We start from the raw sequence: 14,681 nt of genomic DNA, 5'->3' as shown, positions 1-14,681 counted from the left end.
GTTGTGCAATAGTCCTAAGTACTTTGACATGGGAATATTGAGGTCACGCACATGTTGCTACAATTTTTGGTGATGCTACTTGAGGGCGACCAAATTCATCATGGAGCTCTTGTTTGATTACTAAGGCATCCAGCCATTTGTCATAGATGTCATCTGTATACATACCGTGTCCTGCTTTGGAATCTGTATAAGGTTAGAAAGAAGTTGTTCTGTATCCAAAAACCTAGAAAGAACTAAATAAAAATAGCAATTATATATTTTCTTAAAAATCATTATGAATATTCAAAAATTCTAAAAAAAAAACAAAACCTGTCACCAGTACCCTACAGTTGCTCAAATTCTCATAACAATCTCTAATGATAAAACGATACGAGTAAATATGAATATCAGATCATGGTTGGATGGATCTGCTTGAGCTCAGTACAGGTCGTACGGTGCCAACCAAATATTATCCTGTAACCAAATAATAGAAAAACAAACAAAAACAGGGAGAATAGACATCACAAGCCCGGCCGGGTGAGAGGAAAAATAGCTCTCATAGTACAATTAGCCAAGTCGCTTATGAAAGCATAAGTTATGCACATTAGATACTACACATGAATGTATCTAATTACAGTTTCTAGTAGATAAATTAAACATATGTATAAACTCAAGATTTCAGAACACAGAAAGAAAAAATGATATGGACTTTGAACGTAACCAAATAAACTTTTTGATATTTTTATTTTAATGCTGAGCCGAGTGCCTGTTTGACCGGGAATTTTCCTTTATTTTGTTTCTTCCCCACCCTTTCCCCATTCCTTTCTTTCCTTCCCTTCCTCCCCTTTTTGGTTTTCATACCCAGAATCTTTGCTTTAGGTGCAATATTCGGGGCGCAGCACGCATTTGAAGTCAGGGAGCGGGGTGAAAAGTTTTACTTCCTGGTTTTGTGTCTCTATAAGGGATCGGTAGAAGATGTAAAACTGCAAATGACATCAGGAAGAAAGATCACAGCCTGTTAGGGTCTTTTTAAACTAGCCAATATGGGCCGTAAAAACGAGCGCCGATCAACGAGACAGCTCATTTGCTCCTTTCACAAGGAGCAAAGACTGGTTATGTATGGGGACGAGCGATCGTTACTATGAAGAATGAAGAAAATGTTCTTGTATTACTCCTCTAAGGGTATGTGCACACGTAGTGACCAAAAACGTCTGAAAATCCAGAGCTGTTTTCAAGGGAAAACAGACCCTGCTTTTCAGACGTATTTTTGACCAACTCGCATTTTTCGCGGCGTTTTTCGCGCCGTTTTCGCGGCGTTTTTTACGTCCGTTTTTGGAGCTGTTTTCATTGGAGTCTATGAGAAAACAGCTCCAAAAACGTCCCAAGAAGTGTCCTGCATATAATGTATATAAGTGTCCTGCACTTCTTTTGACGAGGCTGTATTTTTACGCTGTCAAACGACGACGCGTAAATAACAGGTCGTCTGCACAGTACGTCGGCAAACCCATTCAAATGAATGGGCAGATGTTTGCCGACGTATTGTATCCCTATTGTATTGTATCCCTATTTTCAGACGTAAAACGAGGCATAATATGCCTCGTTTACGTCTGAAAATAGGTCGTGTGAACCCAGCCTAAGGCTCCATGCACACGACTGTGCCCGTAATTATGACCTGTAATTACAGGCACGGCCGGGCCGCAGACAGCCGTCCGTATTTACGGGCCATGCTCCCGTTATAAAGTATGTGAGCACGGTCCGTAAAATAAGAAACATAGAACATGTCCTATTTATTTCGGCAAGTTTCTGGTACAACCTGCCAGTGTGCAGCAGCATCCCCCATATTAGTGTACATCTTGTTAGGGGATACTGTGCAGGCTACACAATGGCAAAGTATCCAAACCATGCCCATTGCATTCTATGAGCACAACTTTAACATACAATTTGCAAATAGGAACCATGTACCTGACTGAAGACTGAAGAAAAGTTCCTCGTCTTCAAGAAATTCTTGGACGCAATCCAGTCTTGTGTTGATGGTTTCCAGATCAATGAGAGGTTCTAAGATATTTGATCTGAGTCTTCGGCTTCCACCTGGAGTTTTGGTATTATTCAGGACCCCGAAAAGAGTGTGATTATTTCTTGAAAATGAATGAACGGATTCATTATTATTTAAATAAAATATTATTACAGAAATAGATAAACGTGTGGCTTCACGGCAAGGATCAAATTTAAAAAGCTCAATCATAAGGAAACCTCAGATTTTTGCAATTGGTTTACAATGTTTTGGAGCTTGACCCGTGTTTTGTATGCTTAATACTGGATCTAATCGAGATAAAGTCAATAAGACAGCGTTCCACCAATAAACTTGTAGTTAACTGCAATATATTGTAATATATTCATTTCAAGAAAAGGTTCTTGACTACTTTGTGTTTGGCTGAATGCCAACTACATTAATGGGGTTGTCCAAAATTAGAAACAGATACACCCTATGGACAGATGTGGTGCTGTTTCTGGAAGAAAAGAAAAACAGATCCTGAGATCAAAGCCTGAGGAAGCAAGCTGAAGTGTGAAACGTCGTCGCCTTGTCGCATGCTGCACTGTATCCCCACTGGTTTTATAATTAATTGAAATAAAGATACCTGATTTTATACCAGAGAGTGCCGCACATTCTATTCTATTTACAACCTTTTACTACACAGTAGAGATGACAGCTCCTCTATACTACACCACATGGGATAACCGACAGCTCCTCTATACTACACCACACAGGAGAGCTGACAGCTCCTCTATACTACACCACACAGGAGAACTGACAGCTCCTCTATACTACACCACACAGGAGAGCTGACAGCTCCTCTATACTACACCACACGGAATAACCGACAGCTCCTCTATACTACACCACACAGGAGAGATGACAGCTCCTCTATACTACACCACACGGGATAACCGACAGCTCCTCTATACTACACCACACAGGAGAGCTGACAGATCCTCTATACTACACCACACAGGAGAGCTGACATCTCCTCTATACTACACCACACAGGAGAACTGAGAGATCCTCTATACTACACCACACAGGAGAACTGACAGATCCTCTATACTACACCACACAGGACAGCTGACAGATCCTCTATACTACACCACACAGGAGAGCTAACAGATCCTCTATACTACACCACACAGGAGAGCTGACAGGTCCTCTATACTACACCACACAGGAGAGCTGACAGATCCTCTATACTACACCACACAGGAGAGCTAACAGATCATCTACACTACACCATACAGGAGATCTGACAGATCCTCTATACTATACCACACAGGAGAACTGACAGCTTCTCTATGCTACACCACACAGGAGAACTGACAGTTCCTCTATACTACACCACACAGGAGAACCGGCAGCTCCTCTAAACTACACCACACAGGAGAACTGACAGATCCTCTATACTACACCACACAGGAGAGCTGACAGCTCCTCTATACTACACCACACAGGAGAGCTGACAGATCCTCTATACTACACCACACAGGAGAGTTGATAGATCCTCTATACTACACCACACAGGAGAGCAGACAGATCCTCTATACTACACCACACAGGAGAGCTGACAGATCCTCTATACTACACCACACAGGAGAGCTGACAGCTCCTCTATACTACACCACACAGGAGAACTGACAGATCCTCTATACTACACCACAGACAGCTGACAGATCCTCTATACTACACCACACAGGAGAGCTAACAGATCCTCTATACTACACCACACAGGAGAGCTGACAGATCCTCTATACTACACCACACAGGAGAGCTGACAGATCCTCTATACTACACCACACAGGAGAGCTAACAGATCCTCTATACTACACCACACAGGAGATCTGACAGATCCTCTATACTATACCACACAGGAGAACTGACAGCTTCTCTATGCTACACCACACAGGAGAACTGACAGTTCCTCTATACTACACCACACAGGAGAACTGGCAGATCCTCTATACTACACCACACAGGAGAGCTGACAGATCCTCTATACTACACCACACAGGAGAGCTGACAGCTCCTCTATACTACACCACACAGGAGAGCTGACAGCTCCTCTATACTACACCGTACAGGAGAGCGGACAGCTCCTCTATACTACACCACACAGGAGAGCTGACAGATCCTTTATACTACATCACACAGGAGAGCTGACAGATCCTCTATACTACACCACACAGGAGAGCGGACAGCTCCTCTATACTACACCACACAGGAGAGCTGACAGCTCCTCTATACTACACCGTACAGGAGAGCGGACAGCTCCTCTATACTACACCACACAGGAGAACTGAGAGATCCTCTATACTACACCACACAGGAGAACTGACAGATCCTCTATACTACACCACACAGGAGAGATGACAGATCCTCTATACTACACCACACAGGAGAGCTGACATCTCCTCTATACTACACCACACAGGAGAACTGAGAGATCCTCTATACTACACCACACAGGAGAACTGACAGATCCTCTATACTACACCACACAGGACAGCTGACAGATCCTCTATACTACACCACACAGGAGAGCTAACAGATCCTCTATACTACACCACACAGGAGAGCTGACAGGTCCTCTATACTACACCACACAGGAGAGCTGACAGATCCTCTATACTACACCACACAGGAGAGCTAACAGATCATCTACACTACACCATACAGGAGATCTGACAGATCCTCTATACTATACCACACAGGAGAACTGACAGCTTCTCTATGCTACACCACACAGGAGAACTGACAGTTCCTCTATACTACACCACACAGGAGAACCGGCAGCTCCTCTAAACTACACCACACAGGAGAACTGACAGATCCTCTATACTACACCACACAGGAGAGCAGACAGATCCTCTATACTACACCACACAGGAGAGCTGACAGATCCTCTATACTACACCACACAGGAGAGCTGACAGCTCCTCTATACTACACCACACAGGAGAACTGACAGATCCTCTATACTACACCACAGACAGCTGACAGATCCTCTATACTACACCACACAGGAGAGCTAACAGATCCTCTATACTACACCACACAGGAGAGCTGACAGATCCTCTATACTACACCACACAGGAGAGCTGACAGATCCTCTATACTACACCACACAGGAGAGCTAACAGATCCTCTATACTACACCACACAGGAGATCTGACAGATCCTCTATACTATACCACACAGGAGAACTGACAGCTTCTCTATGCTACACCACACAGGAGAACTGACAGTTCCTCTATACTACACCACACAGGAGAACTGGCAGATCCTCTATACTACACCACACAGGAGAGCTGACAGATCCTCTATACTACACCACACAGGAGAGCTGACAGCTCCTCTATACTACACCACACAGGAGAGCTGACAGCTCCTCTATACTACACCGTACAGGAGAGCGGACAGCTCCTCTATACTACACCACACAGGAGAGCTGACAGATCCTTTATACTACATCACACAGGAGAGCTGACAGATCCTCTATACTACACCACACAGGAGAGCGGACAGCTCCTCTATACTACACCACACAGGAGAGCTGACAGCTCCTCTATACTACACCGTACAGGAGAGCGGACAGCTCCTCTATACTACACCACACAGGAGAGCTGACAGATCCTCTATACTGCACCACACAGGAGATCTGACAGATCCACTATACTATACCACACAGGAGAACTGACAGCTCCTCTATACTACACCACACAGGAGAGCTGACAGATCCTCTATACTACACCACACAGGAGAGCTGACAGATCCTCTATACTACACCACACAGGAGAGCTGACAGATCCTCTATACTACACCACAAAGGAGAGCTGACAGCTCCTCTATAGTACACCACACAGGAGAACTGACAGCTCCTCTATACTACACCACACAGGAGAGCTGACAGATCCTCTATACTACACCACACAGGAGAGCTGACAGATCCTCTATACTACACCACACTGGAGAACTGACAGATCCTCTATACTACACCACACAGGAGAACTGACAGCTCCTCTATACTACACCACACAGGACAGCTGACAGCTCCTCTATACTACACCACACAGGAGAGCTGACAGATCCTCTATACTGCACCACACAGGAGATCTGACAGATCCACTATACTATACCACACAGGAGAACTGACAGCTCCTCTATACTACACCACACAGGAGAGCTGACAGATCCTCTATACTACACCACACCACACAGGAGAGCTGACAGCTCCTCTATACTACACCACACAGGAGAGCTGACAGATCCTCTATACTACACCACACAGGAGAGCTGACAGCTTCTCTATACTACACCACACAGGAGAGCTGACAGCTCCTCTATAGTACACCACACAGGAGAACTGACAGCTCCTCCATACTACACCACACAGGAGAGCTGACAGATCCTCTATACTACATCACACAGGAGAGCTGACAGATCCTCTATACTACACCACACAGGAGAGCTGACAGATCCTCTATACTACACCACACTGGAGAACTGACAGATCCTCTATACTACACCACACAGGAGAACTGACAGCTCCTCTATACTACACCACACAGGACAGCTGACAGCTCCTCTATACTACACCACACAGGAGAACTGACAGATCCTCTATACTACACCACACAGGAGAGCTGACAGATCCTCTATACTACATCACACAGAGCTGACAGATCCTCTATACTACACCACACAGGAGAGCTGACAGATCGTCTTTAAACACGGTAACAGTGAAATAACATTTGAGCAAATTATTTCTCCTTCTTATTGTTTGATTTCTCTTTCTTAGTGTTGATGTGTAGATGTGATGAGGGAGGGTGATTATTTAACCTGGTGTATGGTAATTTTTTTTATTCTAAATTTGAAAATGTTTTTACTAGCTGTGGCCACACCTGGAATCTCTGTTATTCACCAAGAGTTCAAGGTTCTGTGCAGATGCAGAATCAATCATAGCAGTTTGTTCACTTCCCTGAAATCGAATCTTCAAAGATTTTGGAGCATAAACAAAATTCTGAATAAATTCCACATATTTCAGCAATGCCGCCACTGCAGCTAGACAGTAATACCTACATGATAAAAATAAAATGATGTTAAAATACAACATGTCTAAACGGTCTATACACAGATGTGGGTAACTAGCGATGACCTTCACAGGTGAGTAGTCAGTAATGATTCCTTCACACCAGGTTTCTAAGTCAAGTAACCCCCAGTCAAGGAAATTTCTACTACATGCTGCTGCTTCAGTGCAGTATTACGCCCCATGCACACGGCAGTGCCCGTAATCAGGGGCCGCGATTGCAGGAACGGACGTCTGAAAACAGCCGTCCGCATTTTTTGGCCCCGTAAAAAGCAAAAGATAGGACATGTCCTATCTTTTGCGGTACACTTCTTTGGCCCGGACACCATCCCGTAAATAGACAGGAAGGTGTCCGGGGACAATAGAAGTCTACGGTCGTGTGCATGGGGCCTTAGTGCTGTGCTGATATCTTGATTTTTGGTTGTGTGGGCGCCTTCTTAGGGTATGAGCACACGGCCTATTTTCGGACGTTTTTCGGGCCGTAAAACGCCCGAAAAATCGGAAGCAGAACACCTCCAAACATCTGCCCATTGATTTCAATGGGAAAAACGGCGTTCTGTTCCGATGGGCCCTTTTTTTACGCAGGACACTTCTTGGGACGTTTTTGGAGCTGTTTTTCATTGACTCTATAGAAAACAGTTTCAAAACGGCCGTAAAAAAACGTTGCGAAAATCGCCAGGAGCTGTTTTCCCTTGAAAACAGCACCGTATTTTCAAACGTTTTTAGTCTAGTGTGTGAACATACCTTCACTTTACTTAGGGATGAAGAGCAGGATGTATGCATATCTCGGTGTGTGGTGCTCTGAGCACACTTTGGCAAACTTTTCAAGTGCCACAGTGTCAATCACATTAAGGTGCCAGTCACAGGGCAGGCCCAGTGTACCCCATTATGGATACAGCCTATACAAGTCGAAGAGGTATGAAGAAGTCTGCTACAAAAACATGGCCTCAGGTGACCACACAAGTCCCTTAGAGTTCCAGAAACCATGGCAAACACCATACAATTTAATAAATGTGAAATTGTCTATCTTAAATGGTTATTATGGTTTCAGCAAATTATACAATTTTCCAATATACTTTATTTGATCAATTCCTCACAGATTTCAAGATTTCTGCTTGCAGTCATTCAGTAGTAACCCTTATTTTTTACTTTACATTTCCTGGTCATAGGATAATCGCTATTCTGATAACTTCACTGTATCTTAAAGAGCCATGCACCTGTGCTTCCATCACACGACCAAGACAGATTTTTAGCCACCGGACGTAAACAATAAAAGGTCGAATTAAATGACAGCAAGCAGCGATCTTGAAAAATATCATGAATTGATACAGAAAGTATATTGGAAAATTGTATAACTCTCGTTACACAATGAATAACCATTATTTGCTGAAACCGTAATCCTTCTTTAAATTGTACACGTGTTGTGGTCATGAACTTATTTTTAACACAGACACATTCGGTATGAAGAATGCTTTTTGCCCCTTTGCATTAATTTTTATGAATAATTATCATAAGACAACACAAAACAGTGTGCCGGGAGCCTTGATGCTGCGGCACTGCATGCCTTAGCTGATGGCTGGCATCTTGTACCCTCATTTTAAAGTGTTTAAATTTACATTTAAAGGGGTACAGGATTAGCAAAACAGGTTTGCTTTTTTCCAGAAACAGCACGACGTCTATGGATTGTGTCCGATATTGCAGCTCATTCCTATTCAAGTAAATGAAGCTAAGCTGCAATACCAGACACACGGACAGGTGTGGCGCTGTTTCTGGCAAAGAGCAAACACTTTTTTTTTAATCCTGGAAAACCCATCTAAATCTAGACCCACTCCTGACCTTTGCAGGATTAAACTTTTAGGGGCTTTCAAACCCTCATTTGATAAACAATGTACATTTTACATACTTAGACTTTATTTCCATTAATACTGTGCTGAATTCTGGGGCACATAATTGTTCTATGTATTCCAGGCCTTTTGTTTCATTGAAATATTTTCTCTGTACAGTAGTAAAGGAGACATCCTGCAAGTCACAAAAAATGACAATTTTATTACAATATAAACAAGAAAAGAAAAATGTATCCAATGCAAAAAAAAAAAGTGCCAGTGCACCAAAAGTTCATATTACAGCAGTCTGTCATGAGCAAATGGGCTGCAGCGAATGTCATAAATCAGGCTGGGGACCCAGGAGACCGAACATGCACTTTATCCTGGACATTGGGTAATTCATGCAGCTGAATCACGGAAACCTGGTATAAACAACTGATGAAATCTATTGCAATCTTCCGTCATCCTGTCTTGATCAATAATATTTTTATTTATAATTGCAGTTATACTTTAATATCGTCATCTAGTTATTAAACAGAATAAAAAAATTGCAAATGTTATTAAATAGCAAAAAAACAAAAAACGCTACTCACCTCTTCAATCCGAGGAAGATGATCCGGATGGACTTTGTTTTTTAAGCTGCCAGTGATGACGTGCAGCAACCAATCAGTGATCTCAGCGGTCAACCGCTGATGCCAGTAAGTACGGCCCGTGACCACTGACTCGATGCAGCAGTCACTTGCTGGTATTATTTTGTTACATTTTTTTCCCCTTTCCTAGTCTTTCTAACAATCCGCAGACCATGAGGTCTGGCTGTCTGTAAACATAAAACTAGAGTGTCATAATGATGCCGGCTGCGCGAAAATCACGCAGCCACGCACCATATGCTGATGCCACACGGACCTTTTGCGCGTGCAAAACGGACACGTCCGTGTGAATAAGGCCTAAGGAGAGACTATGAATGGGGAAAAATGGATTCCACACAAAAAGTGCAAGTAAATGAAACGCAATAATATTGAGTACCTTAAAGTTTTCATTTATAAGGCGAAACATTTCTATGTTTTTTCCACTTTCACACGCGGTATTTGGCATCAGTATTTCTAGGGGCGCCAGAATTTGGAGTCTTGTTATTACCTAGAATATTTTAATGCGACATAATTAGAAATAATACAGAAAATCACAATGAAACTCACCAATACAAAACCAGACAATCAGCCTGAATTCTCTGTGTCCTCTGTAGTTCCGAAAAGAGTCATTTTTCTAAAGAGCCGGTCAGAGAGGGAATCCACTAATCTAGGCTCGAGGAGGAGTGATTCAGATGTACTATTATAACGTTACCAGTATCGTAGCCTAGAACCTCACGTTGAAATGTGCTTCACCTCTACGAGCCACGCGGCCAAAAAACGCGGCAGCTCACTGTAAAACCGTGTGCGGTTTCGACGCATAAATCTTGGCCGAGCAGAACACGACCAGCACGCGGCCCCTACATGTATAGGCAACCTAATGTCTATGTGGAAGATGTTTAACATTGCAAGTGTTGTATATACTAAATAGAAGGAAACACTTCAAAAATAGAAATACAGAGACTTTCCTACAATCCGGCATCCGATAATACAGGTATTCTGTCGCTTCTTTTTAGCACAGAACTGAAATATAATGTAAAATTCTTAAGGATTGAGTAGAGAAAAGCATTAAGGAAAGTTCTATGGTTAAAAAAAAAAACAACAATGATAGTACAATTAATTTTTTTTTGTAGCCTAAAATAGATCCAAAAAATAGGAAACTCATAAAGCTTTCAATTATACTTCTCCCTGTAGGTTTCACAACTGCTTTTGGCCAAAAATGAAACTCCATCAAAAGTAAAAACGGTGGGTACAGCCAAGCTTTGTCTAATGTGTATAGGCACCTTAAGGCCTTGTTCACACAGTGCAGATTTGCTGCAGATTTTGCATGTATTTTTTAAGCCGGAACCTAAACAGAAGAAATATATATATATATTTTAAAAAAAGGCCATATAGGTCTCCTCTATTGGATCCAATTTTGGTCTTGACTTAAAAAAAATGCATGTAAAATCTGCAGCAAATCTGTGCTGTGTGAACAAGGCCTAAGGGTCCTTTTACACCGGCCAATATGGGCTGTAAAAACGAGCGACCGATCAATGAGACAGCTCGTTGATCGGCGCTCGTTTGCTTTTTACACAAGTAGCTATGATAAGTAATATATAGGGACGAGCGATCCTTAATACGATTACTCGTCCCCATACATTACCATCATGTCGGCAGCACATTTCCCTGTTTACGCAGAGAGACGTGCTGCCGAGAACAATAATATTTTGCGCTGCATAAACTATATGATTATGAATGAGTGTTTGCTCGTTCATCGGCTGATCGCTGCCTGTTTACACAGAGCAATGATCAGGAACGAGAATTCATATGAACGCACGTTTGGCCGATCATTGGCCTATGTAAAGGGACTGTCCAGAATATCTGATAATAAGGCCACTATTAGGTCCCATTAATGCTGAATTATAGGAATTGTATTTCTGTAATTATATCAGTGGCAAGAAATCAAAATCCAATAGTGGAGAAAATCCTTTATAATTCAGCATAACACGTATCCTGTGGATGTGCATTATATTGTATTCATTCACAATTACTAGCTCCAGCCAATACAATACTAATAAGTAATACTTTCACCTTCACATAAATGCTGCTGTCTGAAAACTGAGATAAAACAACATCGGGATTTTTTAAATCCAAACTAGCCATGCCTATCTCTCCTCTGGCGAGTCCTCTCCCTTCCACCACTGCTACAATAACAGAGGCCACAGAACGGGCAGATGCGGAAGATGACGTTGTCACTGGAAAATGAAAGAATTATCTGTTACACTGAAGAATGCAACTACTGTACAGTACAATGAATAATCAGTGAGATGCATCCGGGTAAGGCTCTGTTCACACTGGCGGCTTTCGTTTCTAAACGGCTTCATGACAGATATGATTCATTGTGATGTTTTTTTTCCCCCCATTGACTTATAACAAGTTCGTCAGCTTTTCATTCTTTTACTGGATAGAATATTGCAGCATGTGATGCTAATGAAACTGTAAAAAGCAACACAAACCTGATGGAAATGAGCTAACACAAGTGTGAACAGAGTCGTACATGAATTTCCAAATCTAACAAGCAAAAGTCTATATTAGGCTATGTTCACACGCTTAGTAAAATACGTCTGAAATTACGGAGCTGTTTTCACCTGAAAACAACTCCTGATTTTCAGCCGTATTTGTAACTACTCGCGTTTTTCGCGACATATTTTACGGATGTAATTGGAGCTGTTTTTCAATGGAGTTAATTAAAAATGGCTCCAAAAACGTCCCAAGAAGTGACATGCACTTCTTTGACGCGGGCGTCTTTTTACGCGCCGTCTTTTGACAGCGACACGTAAAATTACACCTCGTCTGAACAGAACATCGTAAAACCCATTGCAAGCAATGGGCAGATGTTTGTAGGCGTAATGGAGCCGTTTTTTCAGGCGTAATTAGAGGCGTAAAACGCCAGTCTTAACAGAAAGAAATATTGGAGTAAAGTCTGACAAATGTATAAAGAGTCGAAAGCCTCACACTTACATGTGTCACCTGCTGCTAATAATAAGCTCATCCAGCTGTACTATATCCATCAGGCGTATCTGACGCCTCAGCGCCTATTTCAAATGAAATACATACCAGAACCGGCTTGCCCGAAATGTTCACATGCCCCAGCTGACTTCTGGCATATGGTATGGATGTGCCCACACCTCCGCTCTTACTGGTCAGAGATTATTGGTTTCCTCAACTTAATGCTACCTTTTCCTGTTGAAGGGACTCCAGAATTGTGTCTATTTGGAATACTGGAGGAAGACATATGGTCCCGTCATACCAAAATATTTCTGCAGGAGACCCTTTTCTTGGCCTGCAAAGGCATCTCTATGAGATGGATGGATCGCCGACCTCCTAAGGTTGCAGCATGGAAGCAGATGGTTAATTCCACTATATCATATGAACGTATCATTTTTAAACATAGAGATCGGCCGGACAACTTCCATAAAATATGGGACATATGGTGCAACAGCACTGAGACAACGTACACCCCGAGGGAACTAGAGATGGCAGTGGATGCGAGGAGGGGAGGGAGGAGACGATAGACAGGTAGGGAAGAGACGGATAAAGTAGTGGATCTCCCGGACCTCTCACATATAAACATATTGTACGAACATTATACAGTTGTGAAAATGTAAGTGAATGGATGTAATATCTGTGAATTTTTATTATGCCTCTTTTGGGTAGTGAAGTAAACAGGATGGCAAAGTTGTTGAGATTTGTACAGCGCCTGCGAGTGCTTAGTTGTATTGATTGGGACGCTGTTGTCCTATACATTTGTTTTATTTTGTATACTTCATAATGTGATAAAACAAACTCACTTTTCAATAAAAACAAGTTTAAAAGAGTCGAAAGCCACTCCATAAATGTGTGCATCATTCAGCTGGGCCGTGCGCCATCCATTCCTCCCCCTCCCCATCGCCCATAAAATAAAAAAGACCACATACTCACCTCTTCTCCCCTCTGGCTCCCATATCCTAGTAGTAACGCCTGCCCGTGCAAGGTCCTGACACTGCCCGATGTCAGGTTCTTTTAGGAGCGGCGCTGGAGTGATGAGGGAGCCGGAGAGGAGAAGAAGCGGAGAAGTGTGTATTATTTTTTCTTTTTTAATTTAATTTTCATAATTGTAACTTTGAAATAGGGGGCGGGGGGTAGACAGTTTTGAGGGGGGGGGGAGGTAGGGGACCAGCACGGCCTCTACCTGGCTACGCCCCATAGAGTGAAATCTAAGCCATCTAGGAGCTGATGTAGATTTACGGTTTAATTGATACCACTTTTCTAGCGTAAATTATAATAAATTTCTTGGGCCTCGGTGGCCATGCCCCTTCCCCACAAAAGCGATGAGGGTGGCGGAAAAAGGCCAAGAGCAGCAATTTGCATTCTGCCGAATGCATATGGCTTTCCTGTGTGCATGAGGTCTTCCCATAATAAGTGCTGTCATATTGCTAGCATGTGCCACCACTTTATTATCATTGGTGGTCTGACCCCTGAGACCCCCCCCCCCCCCGATCAGTCGTTTTTTTCCCTGCACAGCGATGCTCCTGTCCACCTGCCGTGTTTTTATAAACAATATAAAGGGAAGACGCCGCGCGCTGACAGCACTACCTGTATATCCCGTCACAGGGGTCTGGATCTTGGATTTTGTAAAGTAGCCACCTGTTAGTTTTCTAGCACAGGAACTGCCAGGAGCCTTCGCTGAAGAACTGCTTGTAGCGGAGGTGAAATTAAAAGCGCTAGCGTTCTCCGCAAAGGAACTTTTGTCAGCGAAATACAATTCTGTGGATAAAAATGACATGGAAAAAGTTATTTTAGAACATTAGTGCACATAAGTTGAATTTTCTCCCCAAGGTGAGTCACGTAATAGCGCTACATACGGGTACGCCACCATAACGACTTCCTGACCCGTTACATTATATTGTTGTTTTATATTGTTCACGATTATCACACTATTGCAATTGCTTTCATTCAAAGCTCAATATCCCATACAATTTTACCAAAATGTTGCAAATAATTACAAATCCTTTTCCCAGTAGGATTTTATTAAAATGACATGTGATATTGTGCGATCGAGATGTTAAGCAAAATCAAAAAAGGTTCCACCCCCAAATCAT

General features: G+C 42.7%; 1 protein-coding gene across 3 annotated transcripts in view; it reads right to left on the bottom strand.

The window, feature by feature from the left end:
• MSH4 (mutS homolog 4) overlaps positions 1–14,681 on the bottom strand; it is a 48,885-nt gene that overhangs the window by 28,744 nt on the left and 5,460 nt on the right. The window contains exons 2-8 of one of the 3 annotated variants that reach the window (XM_075832856.1): positions 14,176–14,346; positions 11,632–11,795; positions 9,959–10,069; positions 9,016–9,131; positions 6,928–7,101; positions 1,942–2,114; positions 166–233 (exon numbers count right to left, since the gene is read on the bottom strand). In XM_075832856.1, coding sequence (XP_075688971.1) covers positions 166–233; positions 1,942–2,114; positions 6,928–7,101; positions 9,016–9,131; positions 9,959–10,069; positions 11,632–11,795; positions 14,176–14,346 — 977 coding nt within the window. Of the gene's footprint in view, positions 1–165; positions 234–1,941; positions 2,115–6,927; positions 7,102–9,015; positions 9,132–9,958; positions 10,070–11,631; positions 11,796–12,657; positions 12,789–14,175; positions 14,347–14,681 lie in introns of those variants that run through there. The other 2 variants (XM_075832858.1, XM_075832857.1) reach the window with 2 other exon arrangements.

This window comes from Rhinoderma darwinii, chromosome 7 (assembly GCF_050947455.1).
Source record: "Rhinoderma darwinii isolate aRhiDar2 chromosome 7, aRhiDar2.hap1, whole genome shotgun sequence".
Classification (NCBI taxonomy): Eukaryota; Metazoa; Chordata; class Amphibia; order Anura; family Rhinodermatidae; genus Rhinoderma; species Rhinoderma darwinii.
Note: the sequence above shows the minus strand (reverse complement) of the source record. Positions and strands in the feature narration are given on the sequence as shown.